Consider the following 13,548-nt stretch of genomic DNA (forward strand, 5'->3'; position numbering starts at 1 on the left):
GTAATCCCCACACAATCACCAGGATCCATCTCTTTTGGACACCATGTGGAGTGGAGGTCCCCACAAACTATTAGATCTGTTCACAATATCTGTCTTCAGCATCTCTTCGAAATCTGCTTGTGCTGCTTTGAGCTTGTGAGTTGGGAGCCTTCTCAGCTGAGCAGCCACAGTTTGTCCCTCTGAAGTGTGGATAGGATGCACTGTCATGTGATATCTCTTCCTATCAGTGGTGGCCTGACAGAAAGAGATGAAAATTCCTGTAGCAGAAGACCGAAGAGAATGCTGTCCTGAATGACTATGATGTTTTCTGTTGACCAAAAAGTTCCTGACCCACTGCCCATCGTCATTTGACTCTTCATCTACTAGTACTTTATCAGACAGCAGTTTGCCAAGTTCGGCAACAGATGAAAATGCAGCAAAAGACCTATGCCGAGTATAGGGTTAGCAACACTGGCAACTATAAATGTCCATGTAATTTCATGAAGTAGTTCTAGATCCAATGTCATCATATGTTCCCCATAAGTGTCAATGCGAGAGTTGGTATCTGAAGTGAGCATGTGTTGAATTGGTCTGTTCATCTGTTCATAGTAATGCACAGCCATTTGGATAGATTGTCACATCCAACCCTGAACCGACAAGAAAATTTTGGCTAGAAATATTATCACAGGCAAACGACCACAGTGACTGTTGCATTGCTGACAGTGTTGCATTAGCATAGCACCTCACACTCTTGCTTTTTTGAATGCACATGTTGTTGGTGAGGAACATCGGCATCCTCTAACGTTCTTCTACAGCATTTGGGTGACCATGAGGATTGATGCGTGGATGAACAGCTTCCCCAAAATGCCTCTGGTACCAGCACCACTGTGATGAAGTTGCGTCAAATCTGCATTGCTTATCTTTCTGCTGCCGTATCCAATGTTCAGGATCACACTCGTAGTGATTGTGAAATGTGCTCTTTTGTTCCAACAGCTTCAAATTTAGCCATGCAACCTGATCTTCCAACTGCTCCACACTTTTCTCTTTTTTTTGTTGCATCAGTGCCCATTACACATGGTTCTGACTTCATGTTGACATTTGCTGCTTCAGTGTTTGTTATATGACTTCTATCGGCCACACTTTCCCTTTTGACACCTACTGGAATTTCAGAGGAGAGAGACACTATTGCATCAATTTTCTGGGCTAATTCCCTCAAAGGCAAATCTTGATGATCTGCCACAACTGCATGGTTGCTGACCAATAATTTATGTGGCCACAACACTCATAACAACTGTTCTGGTAGTAGCTTTGGACCAGTAAAAGCACTTAAAGCTCACAATATTTGTGATGATGATCTGTTACTAATCTGTTCCTTGTCAAAAGCTCTTTGCAGCCAAATCGTTGGCGACAAAGTGTAACGCCACACAAGTGTCTCATTTATCAACAAGTATGAACATTGCCATAGAATATCTTAGATTTCCTCCATAACTGCTCCTCCTAAATGCATTGTGGTTATTGTGTATTTGTCTTCGTCTTTATGCTTACCATGTTGCTGGAAGAGGCGCTCAATATGCATGAACCAAATCTTTGGATGATTATGCCAGACTGTTGGAAGCTAGACGTCACCCAGTCAGTCTGCACTATACCTGTCTTGCTGATTACTCTTGGCTATTGCACGATGTTGCAGTGTTGGTTGTCTCTGCCTTACCTTCTATCCCTGTCGAACATGATGGTGCATCTGTCATTATTGTTTACTAAGTGCAGTCGAACGTGGTGGTGCATCTGTCATTATCATTTACTAAGAATTTTTTTTTTCAATTCTGACTCTTTTCTTTATCAAATCACATCAGGGTCACCACTATGGGTAATTATTCAGTGAAAAATGTAACTACCACAAAAACTCACAAATACAAGTTTTTAGAAAGTCTCTTTGTTGAAACTCAACTCTTAACTAACTAAATTTCCAAAGAACAACAATATAAATTCTAAATTGCTAATAAATGTCCTTTGCTGCACCAAAGAGCCTTTGTCTGTCTCTTGCCTCATCTGTGCTCACAGCAACTAATGTTATCACATGTTTTTGACAATTCTGATCAGGGGCTGAAAGTAGGTTCAACATTGATAAGTCCTTCCCAAAAAACAATGTCTGTCATTTCAAGTAAGATAACTTTGCTTATTGTACATGGTAAATCCACAGCTATCATATAACTTAATATCTTCGAAAATCAAGCACTTAAGTGTTAAAAATTTAATGTTGTTGTTAAGCTTCTCATTTAATGTTTACTCATGTATTTATTGCACATTGTCTGAAGGTAAAATTGCCTTTCATTTTAAAACTGCCTTAGCCACTGGTCATTAGGCATAAAAGTCAAGGCTATGAGTTTTCCATACAATGTACCATTCAGTTAACACAATGATGTAATGAAATACAATATACAATAACTTATAATGTAATAAATGATAAGTCTACCAAAGCATAAGTGACACAATAACATTTTCATTTAGAGTACTTTTTTTCTCACATATACAGTAAATCCGAATTAACTGCTTGACTCATTGACATATACAACAGTGATGAGAAATTAATAAAGGAGGGGAGGTTCTCCTTAATGAGTGGCTGGGAGCAACAGAAACACAATTCTCTGTTAAACAAGCAGTTTGGAAGATTTGAGGCAGTTGAATGAAATTATTTTGAATTGGACATTAAGTAATAAGAGAGACAGTCTACATCCAACTGTGGGAAAGATTGACTCCTCCATGTAGGTGAGATCACAGCAGAGGGATCAACAACTTCATTCTGTAATTGTCTAGCTTTCAAATGGACAAATTTTGTATAGATCCGTGAGTGATTGACAATGAGCTGATAGTGAAGTCTCTTTCTGGCCATCATTTTGTGTCTACATTTATTTCATGATACAAAATGGCAAATACTTGGGGTTCAACAATGAAAGATCCAGGATTAAATAACAGTATGAGTTTTAGAATAGACTGTTAATCACGAGATAGAGGCAGAGTTCAACAATGGCGCATTTAATAGTAGACTGCCAACAGAGATGAAAGTGGCTCTGTGTGTGTTTGTGTGTGTGTGTGTGTGTTCTTTCTTTTCCTCCAAAGGACTTAATCCTGTAGCTAAAATCTAACAGTCTATGTGTCAATCTGCTGTTTAAATATAGTTTACTCATCATTCTAAGAAGAAAATTCACTTTGTTTTTAAGGCTCAGAATGTTGAGTAACTTGTTTTTCAGTACGTGAGCATAAGAAGTATGCAAATGGATCACTGCTAGGTGTTAGTTGCACATGTTCCTTCCAGACAGAAGGTTTGTCACTTCCAAAATATTAGAGGATCTTGTTTCTATAAATATTTCTGGAGCCAAATTTAGAAAATGTTGAAGAGATGTATTCTGTCATTTGATAAGAAAAATATTGCAATAGCTGCTGCAGAATGGATTTCTCAGTACTATACTGATATTACAGTGAATAAAACACTGATAACATAATTTATATAAGTAATGTGGTATTTAATTAAACAGGATAACATCATAAAATTTAAAATATGAGTTATGGTATTTTCCATTCCAGCCAGGTGAACAACTAGACACAATTTTGAAATTTATGTCCCATTTTTCCACTTAATGGATAAATGCATGTACATATACATGCAGACACACATGTTAATTCGTGCACGCGTGTGCACACAAACACAGACACACACACACACACACACACACACACACACAAACACACACACGAACACGAACACATATGTTGCACTTCAATATAATGTCAGACTGTTAACAACCCATCACTTATCCCTGAAACTCAAACGAGTATCCCTGTCCAAAACTGTGAGGACCATTGTCCTGTTCCTCCTGGGGTTCCTCTATGGGTGTCTGCTGTAGTTGTGGTGCCTGTTGTTGGTGCTGCTGCTGTGGAAATGTAGCTGGAGCAGTTGAGCGGAAGAGGCCCAAACTGCCCTGGGGAGCAGGAGGTGCTGGACGTGGGGTTACTTGGACCTGTCAAGTGTAAAAATAAATTTGGAATATCCCTTATATCTTTTTAAAAACTGACATATTGCCAATTGGAAATATGTAATCATTATTTGTATGATAATTTATTACATCACACTTATAAAAAATATTCACATTACCAGTTTCGGCAAGCAGTTACCATCTTCAAATGGGCTCAGTCCACTAGAAAGCTTTGTACAGATATATAACGAAATATAATTAGGCTCTCTGAATATCATGATCATTTAACAATTCAATGAATGTACATCATATTGTCATAAAACAAAAGACTAAATTTTTGATAAGTGATGATTACTAGTTTATTCTTTGTTGCATCTAACGAAGATGTTTAGACCTTTTTTCCTCTATGTAGTCAGGTGATTGGACCCTTACAAAGCATCATTATGTGCATTTAAATGAGTTATCAGGTGCTTATCTCCTCTAGCGTCTTCACTTATGAGACTAGTTTCTGCATCAAATAAAGAATGAACAAAACTCGTGAAAGTAATATTAACAAGTTGTATACAACTATTCTGCATGAATCACAGCTGTACTACAGACTACAGTTGGCCTGAAAATATATCAATCTTGTATATTCAGATGTACCCATTACTTTGATAACAATCTGTACACAGTACACAAAATATTGTGGAAACTTGGTACATTCTGGCAGCCTTCTCTGTAATTTGGGTATGAGACCCAGAATGTGACCATCATTTTTAATCTTTCCTGAAAAGTTATAACTCTGCATAAAACATAATTGGTGAACCGTTAAAAAAGGGTAAAATAGGGATATAAAATAGCAGTTGGCCATTTTATTGTGATGTGAATCTTCTCTTTTAATGAAATTGATAGGATGGCAACAAAAGTTGTTGGTTCTGTACAGAGCGATTTTGTGCCAGGACAGGCATATGTTGTGTGTCATCATCTGCAGTGGGGTAAAGGGTTATGTTGCCAAGAACAAGAGGTTCATGTATAAATGGAACTCGGGTAGGCTGTACACAGAGGATTCATAATCTGAGGTACTCGAGAGCCAAAACTAGCTGTCAACCAGTGCTTCATGTGGTGAGGCATTTGTGTTAAGATTCTTTTCTTAGCAAAACATGATGATGAAATTTAAGAACAAATGTCTTATTAGGAATGACTAGGAAAATATTTCTATATAATTTGAGAGGGGCTGCAAAGGCCGATTTTCATAGAATTTATTTCTGTTATAAGATTGTCCCAGACACATTTATGCCCTTTATTTGATGATATAATTTCTTTGATGCAATGTTTAAAACACATGTTGGTAACTTCATACTAATATAACAAACAAACCTAAGTAGATTCCTTACACCAGCTGTGATCACTGTGTTTCTGTTCCTTTCCAGATGTATAAAACAAATGTAATTCAGTACTCCCTTGGACACAATGATGGCACTGTGTTATTGTGTTTAAATAAACATTAACCAAGGATAAAATTGGCACTATGCAGTTTGTAGTAAAGTGATTAAACAATTTGTCATTGCAGTGCATTGTATTGCAGTTTGTACGTCTTTCGTTGTAAACAGAATCCTGCTGCAAGGTACAGGCCGCATGAAATTCCAAACTAGTTCTTAAAATTCAAAATGGCATTTAGAAATCTTTGTCCGCTTTGGGTGTTGCCAGTAGGAAAATTGTTTCATTGGAGCTTAATATTAATATAATGAATCTATGCAGACAAGATATTCATAATCTATATTATCTTAAGAAGTTTTTATAAAGTTGCTGACTGAACAGGAGACACAGATGGCATTTAAATATGTAAAGTGTGTGTATTCCAGGAGATTACCTGATATGGAGGCTGTGCATGCTGCACAGGCTGTGGGTACGGCAGAGGTTGTGCACGTACAGCTGGTTGGTAAGCTGCTGGAGATGGTGGAGGCCTTGGTGTTGCAGCTGCTGTCTGTGGAACAAAGCAACAAGCATGAGTTACTTTTTACGTCCTTGTAATATTTCCATGATGACACAGAGTAACAGCAAGTGATGAGTCTCTAGTTTGCAGCACCAAGTCCACTTGGATATTAAAATGTATCACTAGTGATTTCGGATCTCCAGCATTCATTTTCAAGTTTCCTACAACAAAACAGAACCTAAGGTATCACGCTGGTCAGCTGCTTGTAATTAGCAGTTAAGTCACCACTTTGTCACAGAGACTTTATAAAAAGTTTGTACAGTAATCATGCTTCTTAACTTATACTAGTCATAAAATAAAAATGTAAGGTTAAAATAACATATGAAGATCACTTTTTTACCTTTTTGCAGTCAACCACTAGATGATGCTATTGAGATGTGACGCTACTATTGTTTTAAAATGTGTCATTTGGTGTTGTTAAAAACTTTGGCAATTCAGGAATTGGCTAAGTAGTTTGTTTACTGTGACCATTTAAAGTAGTAGTACGGTGAAAAAAAAATGGAAATTCCATGTAAAACTTTTCACTGGATGATTTCTTACCATGTTCTAAAGTAACAACAATGCCTTGATTCGCTTCATTTATTGTTTGGTAGTCACCTTCGGAACAAATGGTTGAAAAGGATTGGCATGTGGTTTACTGTGGAGTAGATGCACTCTTAGAAGTATTGAAGACTGCAATATAATCATTTTTGTGTAATCATTTAGACAAAAAGACCTGTTTCTGATAGATTTTGCACTAGTTTCCCATAGCTCAAAAATGTGGTTGTGTCTATTGATGTAAACAGATGGTCAAAAAATTCAACCAAGAAAATGCAAAATCCATATACAAAATTGTAACAGGAGATTTAACTTGGATATATTCATATAAGCCAGAAATCAAGCAGCAGCCAACACAAAAGGGACCCAACTAAAGTGGGTCATTCATGATGACCTTGCAAGATAATCATTGCTTGTTTATTTGGTTACATAAGACATTGTCATGACCAGTGGTATATAACAGTTTGTTTAAAAGAGGTTGATGAAATCAGCAAAAACAACTGTAAATGTGACATCATGCGTCATCAAGACAATACCTGCTGTCATACAGAACATAAAAAATTTGATTGTTTGATGAGGTAAAAACTTTTGATTTATATCTCTTTTCCATACTCAGCTGATTTCTTACCAAACAACTTCTTTTTGTTCCCTTATTTGAACAAAAATGCATTCAGAGAGACAGTCGCATGATAAGAGGCTATACATGAGTGAGGTGCCACAATGCATCTTGGTGCCCAACACACCATTTCCAGCCGCCGTCATTGGTGAGACTTCTACTGCCAATTTGGGGGACTCCAGGCAGAGACAAGAGATACGTCATCTCATAATGTCTTGGCTGTATAGGGTAGAGTCACAACTGTAAAGCTGGTGGCAATTTAATGCGACATTGCTACCATATCGTGGAACAAACTATAAATGAATGAGCTTGCTGTGTCACCATCTAACAGTGGTCATTATTTATGTAGGCCTAACACTGGTTGGGAATATAATATTCATAACTGGTTTGTTGAATTATGTATTTTTCTTTTACCAATGACGTAAACATTGCAGACTCAAAACATTGGTACTTTTGTGATCAAACGCTGAGCAGGGTTCAAGATGAGAGCAAGTAATGCACAGCTTGATATCACTGCATGGAGAGCAGAACCATGATGACTTCAAGTAACTGGACATCATAAATACATACAACTGTAGTAATGGTCATTCACTTGAACAGTTACACCTGTGTTGAGGCTTGCTGCTGGAGCCAAACTTATTCTCAGTAGCATTTCTTTCAGTAGTAATGTAAGCAGTAAAATCAGTAAAAGCTGTCACTACTTTTTCTGGTACCGTGCGCCGTGGAATTTGAATCCGCACCAGATGTCATGGATGTCGAGGACCTCTAGAGGTCTTTGCACCACCGCGCCGTAAGCTGTGGCGGCGCGCGCCTCCTGGCCCGCTTTTAGTGTGAGGGCACCACAGTGGAACACGTGGTTCCAGCGGCCAATAGCGGCGCCCCCGATAGAGTAATTAAGCGCCTGCCTCTCGCTCAGCCGGCCAGTCTAATCTCGCATACGTCTGTGGACACATCACCCGCGTTAGACAGCTTACTTACTTGTTCTGTGTACGAGTAGACGTGTTTGTTAGGTTTCCTGTGACTCCGTTGTTCGATCTTGTTGTTGTTCGTTCTGTCCTTCATTGGTCATGTCCGTCCTCTCCTATTGTGTTGTTGTTCGCAGGTCTCTCCACAGGTCCCGCTGCACTTCTGTCATTTCAACCCCGCAACCGTCCTGGTCGCAGTTACAACATCTTGGCGACGAGGTAAACGGTGGTCGTTGTTGGTATGGAGGCGAAGTTGGTATGTCTGCTGGAGCAACAGCAGCAGCTCATGCAGCAGCAGCAGCTCCAGTTAGACATCTTACAAAAGTCACTGCAGTTGCTAACGGACAAAGTTGATGCCCCGTACACGTTACCGCAACAGCTTCATAGTCCTCGGATGTCCGACGCTTTCCCGCGTCCGCTGTCGTTTCCACCCTTTAGTGACGCTAAAGAGGACTGGGAAACCTACTTACATTGGATGAAACAACATTTCACGGCTTTTCATGCCATGGACGACTCCTTGCGGCGATCATTGTTTTTGTCTTGGGCCTCTCCGGACACGATCTTTCTTCTCCGCAAGTTGGCACCGTTGTCAGATCCTGTGGCTCTCTCTTTCCAGGAGATCTGCCTTTTGCTGACAAACTATTACTCCCAACGCTGCCATGTGGTCACCTCTCGGCTGGAGTTCCACCAGTACCATAAACAGCCTGGTCAATCGTATCGTTCCTGGGTCACGGACTTGCAAGGTCTCAGCCGTCGATGCGATTTTACATGCACCAATCAGCAGTGTAAGGCTTCGTATGCGGACTCCCTGATCCAAGATGTGGTGGTTCAGCTGGCTCCCGATCCTGAGGTTCATACTGCAGCGTTGAAACTCGACAACCCCTACTTGGAAGAGATTCTCCGTATTGCCCAATCCTTTGAAAATGCTCAAGCGGCTAACGAGCCTCTTATGGCATGACCGCAGGTGGCAGCAATCGCGGTGTCAGGGCGGGTTCCAACCTTGCGCCATCGACGTGGCCCAGCCGACAGAGGCCAGCGCCGTCGGGACTCCTCATTGTCTGACGTCTCTATGGCATCGGCACCTTCGGTCTCCCCTCGTCGCCGGTCGTGCGGCCCACTTCCATCTTGCCCACAGTGCTTTACTGCCCATTCGTAGGCTGACTGTCCCCACCGCTGGAAAACGTGCATGCTGTGTAACAAGGAGGGCCACATCCAATTGATTTGTCGTAGTCGCTCAACTCACTCCAGTCCTGCCCCTCCTGGGCCTCCAGATACCGTCCATGCTGTGCAATCAGTCATCCCACAGGATAACCCATCAGTGCAGAAGCTTTTCCCCACACTCCGCATTTTCACAGAGGATGTCACTTTTCAGGTCGACACTGGGGCCACCGTCTCACTGATTAATATGGTGACGTTTACCCGTCTGGGCTCTCCTGCGTTGTCGCCTCCCTCTCGCCATTTGGTCACCTATGGAGACGGTTCCATTCCCCTTCGTGGGCAGTTTGTCGTCCAGGCGACATACAAGCATGTTCTCCGGCTCCTTACCCTCTTTGTCGTCGACCATCTGTCGGCTTCAAATATTTTTGGCCTCGATACGTTTCAACTGTTTGGCTTTTCAATTTCTGACGAAGTTAAGGTCGTTTCCACCACTGTTCCATTTCAGGACTTGGACGATCTGTGCTCCGCTTTTGCGTCATTGTTTGCACCGGATCTCGGATGTGCTTCTGGCTTTCAGGTGCACATCAGCGTATGGCCGGATGCACAACCTCGCTTTTTGCGGGCCTGGCCCCTTCCGGTGGCCTTAACGGCCAGCAGTCAAGCAGGAACTTGATCGGCTCCAGGCCACTGGCGTGCTGGAGCCTCTAACGTACAGTGCATGGGCGACACCACTGGTGGTCATATGGAAACCCAATGGGTCCTTTCGGCTGTGTGGGGACTTCAGCGCTACAGTCAATGCTCAGTCCCTTGTTGACACTTACCCCATTCCCCGACAGGAAGACCTTCTTGCCAAGCTTGCCGGGGGAGAGTATTTTTCCAAGATCAATCTGGCTGAGGCATACCACTATTGGCCCTATGGATGCCGAATCTCAGAACATCATGGTTATCAACATACCTTTCAGATTGTGTAAGTACAAGCGCCTTCCCTTTGGTGTCTCTTCGGCGCCGACCATTTTCCAGCAATTCCTGGAGCAGCTTACACAGCCTATCCCTGCCTGTGTGAATTATCTGGATGACATCTCAGTCACCAGGCGTTCCCTCCAGGAACATTTGCAAAACCTCTGCGCCTTATTTCACGCTCTGCAGTCTACTGGTTTACACTGTCGGGTGGACAGGTGTTGTTTTTTTCAACCAGAAGTGGAATACGTAGGCCACTAACTTAGCAAAGATGGCATTCGCTCTTCGGGTCATAATGTCACGGCCATTGAGGCCCTTCCTCGTCCCAAGGACTTATCTGAACTGCAGGTGTTTTTGGGCAAGGTTACTTATTACTTAAAGTTCTTGCCCCAGGCTGCCTCCATTGCTCAACCCCTCAATCACTTGCATCGCATAGGAGTACCTTTTGTTTGGTCTTCAGCCTGTGACCATGCTTTTCTCCGTTTAAAGGCAATGCTGAAGTCCGCCCCCTTGCCTTACTCCCTTTTCTCTGGACCGCCCCTTGGTTGTGGCAGCTGATGCGTCGGCATACGGCGTTGGGGCTGTCCTTGCGCACCGGGATGCCGATGGCTCCAAACAGCCCATCGCTTATGCCTCGAAGACTTTGACCCCAGCTCAACGGAACTACTCCCAGATTGAAAAGGAGGCCCTGGCGATCGTGTTCGCCGTCCAAAAATTTCACACCTATCTCTTTGGGGCAAAGTTCACCCTCTTGACGGACCATAAACCCTTGGTTCCACTTTTCGGACCTCACTCTCACCTTCCAGAGCGGACGGCTCAACGTCTCCAGCACTGGGCATTGTTTTTACGTAATTACACTTACACCATCCGGTATAAGCCCACTGCCCACGATGCTAATGTGGACGCTTTGTCACGTCTCCCAGAAGGCTTCGATCCTGCCTTTGACCAGCAGGAGGTCCTCTGCTTTCACATTGATTCCACCCACCAGAATGCGCTGGACGGTATGCCTCTTACGGCTGCTCACATTGCTGCAGCTACCCGCCGCGATCCTGTCTTACGGCAGGTTCTCAACTATGTGGTCCACGGGTGGCCGTCCTATGTTACTCGTCAGATGCAGTCCAATTTCAGCCCCTGGCGCCACCTGACCCACAGGCTCTCCGTGGTCGATGATGTCCTTCTGTTGGCCATGGAGTCGGATGCCGACAGGGTGGTCATCCCTCCAGAATTGCAGCTTCAGGTGCTCGGTTTGTTACACCGCGGGCACTGGGGTTATGTCCCATATGAAAGTTTTGGCTCACCGGCATGTGTATTGGCCCGGCATCAATGGCAATATTGAGTGCCTGGTCCATGGGTGCACTGTCTGTGCATGTCACCAGGCAAGCCCCCCTCAGTTGTTTGCACCATAGCCTGTGCCTCGCCGGCCCTGGGATCGCATCCATATTGATTTTTTGGGCCCGTTTTTGGGGTCCATGTGGTTACTCATCGTTGACGTCTAGTCCAAATACCCATATGTTGTCTGCATGGCATCCACCACCACAGAGGCTACACTCACGGCCCTGGCCCAGGTTCTCACCATTGAGGGCCTGCCACACACATTGGTCTCCGATAATGGTCCCCAATTCAAGGTGTCCTCCTTCCACGACTTCTGTCTGGCCAACGGTATCAAACATATCCGTAGCCCCCCTTTCCACCCTTCGTCCTACGGCGCGGCAGAGAGGCTTGTCCGCACTTTTAAATACAGTTGACTAAAGCAGTCAATACCATCTCCAACCGCGTCGCCCTTACCCTGTTTTTGAGCACCTATCGCACTATGCCAATTGACAGACGCAGTCTGGCAGAGCTTCTTCATAGGCGGCAGCCGCGGACCGTGCTCCATTTGCTGATGCCATCCTCCTCCCGGCCCTCGCAGCGTTATACCCTTGGCACGGCCGTGTGGGCCCGCAAGTACAGGCGCAAGGCAAGTTGGACACCCGCCACGGTCGTCGCGGCCCCTTGGGCGGCGTGTGACGTTGGTGCAGACATCGAAAGGGTTGGAGCACCACCATCATAATCAGCTCTGCCCTCGTGCTGCCACGGGACTCGCGCTGCCGCCACCCGTTTCTCTACCTCCTTCGGGTACGGACGTGGTCCTCGAGTCGCCGCCCCTGCCCACGGTTGCCGTCTCCCCACGGGCCTGCCGCCGGCCCTCTCCGCCTCCGGGTGGATCGGCGGCTCCCTCCCCTGCCCTGGTCTCTGGATCGGCGTCCCTTCCTCCCTGCCAGTTGCGGTTGATGCACCCAGTTCCTCTTCCCACTGCTGCCCACCTCGGCACCGTCTGGGACGTTTCCGCCCCTACGCACAAGTTTCAGGGGGGAGGGATCTGGTACCGCGTGCCGCGGAATTTGAATCCGCACCAGACATCATGGACGTCGAAGACCCCTAGATGTCTCTGCACCATCGCGTCGTAAGCTGTGGCGGCGCGTGCCTCCTGGCCCGCTTTTAGTGTGAGGGCGCCACAGTGGAACACGTGGTTCCAGCGGCCAATAGCAGCACCCCTGATAGAGTACTTAAGTGCCTACCTTTCACTCAGCCAGTCAGTCTAACCTCGCGTACATCTGTGGACACATCCCCTCGCATTAGACAGCTTACTTACGTGTTCTGTGTATGAGTAGACGTGTTTGTTATGTTTTCTGTGACTCCGTTGTTCGATCTTGTTGTTGTTCGTTCTGTCCTTCATTGGTAGTGTCCGTCCTCTCCCGTTGTGTTGTTGTTCGTGGGCCTCTCCGCGGGTCCCACCGCACTTTTGTCATTTTAACCCCTCGACCATCCCAGTCGCAGTTACAACACTTCTGTTATTATTGTGTAAGTGTGGGCTTGAGTTCTTGCAAGAAGTTTAGAATTGTCTTTCGTTGTTGCTGTTCTGTCATCGTGCGTGGAGATCAGGTTGAATGGGAGTGAAGAAGGAGAGGCCAGAGGGTACAGTAGAAGTCAAAGATGAACCAGATTATTTAGATGAAAGTCAGACTGAGGTAATCATTGGTACATGGACACAAATGTAATGCTGCAACAAGTATTAGATAATACAATGCAAGGTAATACCAGGTTTCTAAAGGCAGACCTTAATCTATAAGGAGAGAGTAGAGATGGGGGAATCTATGAAGAGGCTTAGACTTCTTGAAGGATTTCGTTGCCACGAAAACGGATTAACGGATTTTGAAGTGTAAATTGAGATAGTCAGCAAGGAAGTCAAATCTGTTAAAAAGAAGGTTAATCAGCAAATAGATGTAACTGAAGTCAGTTTAACGTGACAGATAGCTGAGGTAGATGAGAAACTGACCATCAAAATAATGAACCTTTGGGAAGCAATGAAAGAAAATCTTGAGAAAGAGATTTCTAAAATTTGTTCTGAAATGA

The 13,548-nt window shown here is 44.1% G+C and overlaps 1 protein-coding gene across 1 annotated transcript in view; it reads right to left on the reverse strand.

The window, feature by feature from the left end:
- Positions 1-1,887: 1,887 nt before the first annotated feature.
- Positions 1,888-13,548, reverse strand: part of LOC126456429 (tyrosine-protein phosphatase non-receptor type 23-like) — a 91,885-nt gene continuing 80,224 nt past the window's right edge. Inside the window, exons 4-5 of the mRNA XM_050092212.1 lie at positions 5,800-5,913; positions 1,888-3,992 (exon numbers count right to left, since the gene is read on the reverse strand). Of these exons, the coding sequence (XP_049948169.1) occupies positions 3,786-3,992; positions 5,800-5,913 (321 nt within the window). The 3' untranslated portion in view covers positions 1,888-3,785. The remainder of the gene's footprint in view (positions 3,993-5,799; positions 5,914-13,548) is intronic.

The sequence above is a fragment of the Schistocerca serialis genome, chromosome 1 (assembly GCF_023864345.2).
Source record: "Schistocerca serialis cubense isolate TAMUIC-IGC-003099 chromosome 1, iqSchSeri2.2, whole genome shotgun sequence".
Lineage (NCBI taxonomy): Eukaryota > Metazoa > Arthropoda > Insecta > Orthoptera > Acrididae > Schistocerca > Schistocerca serialis.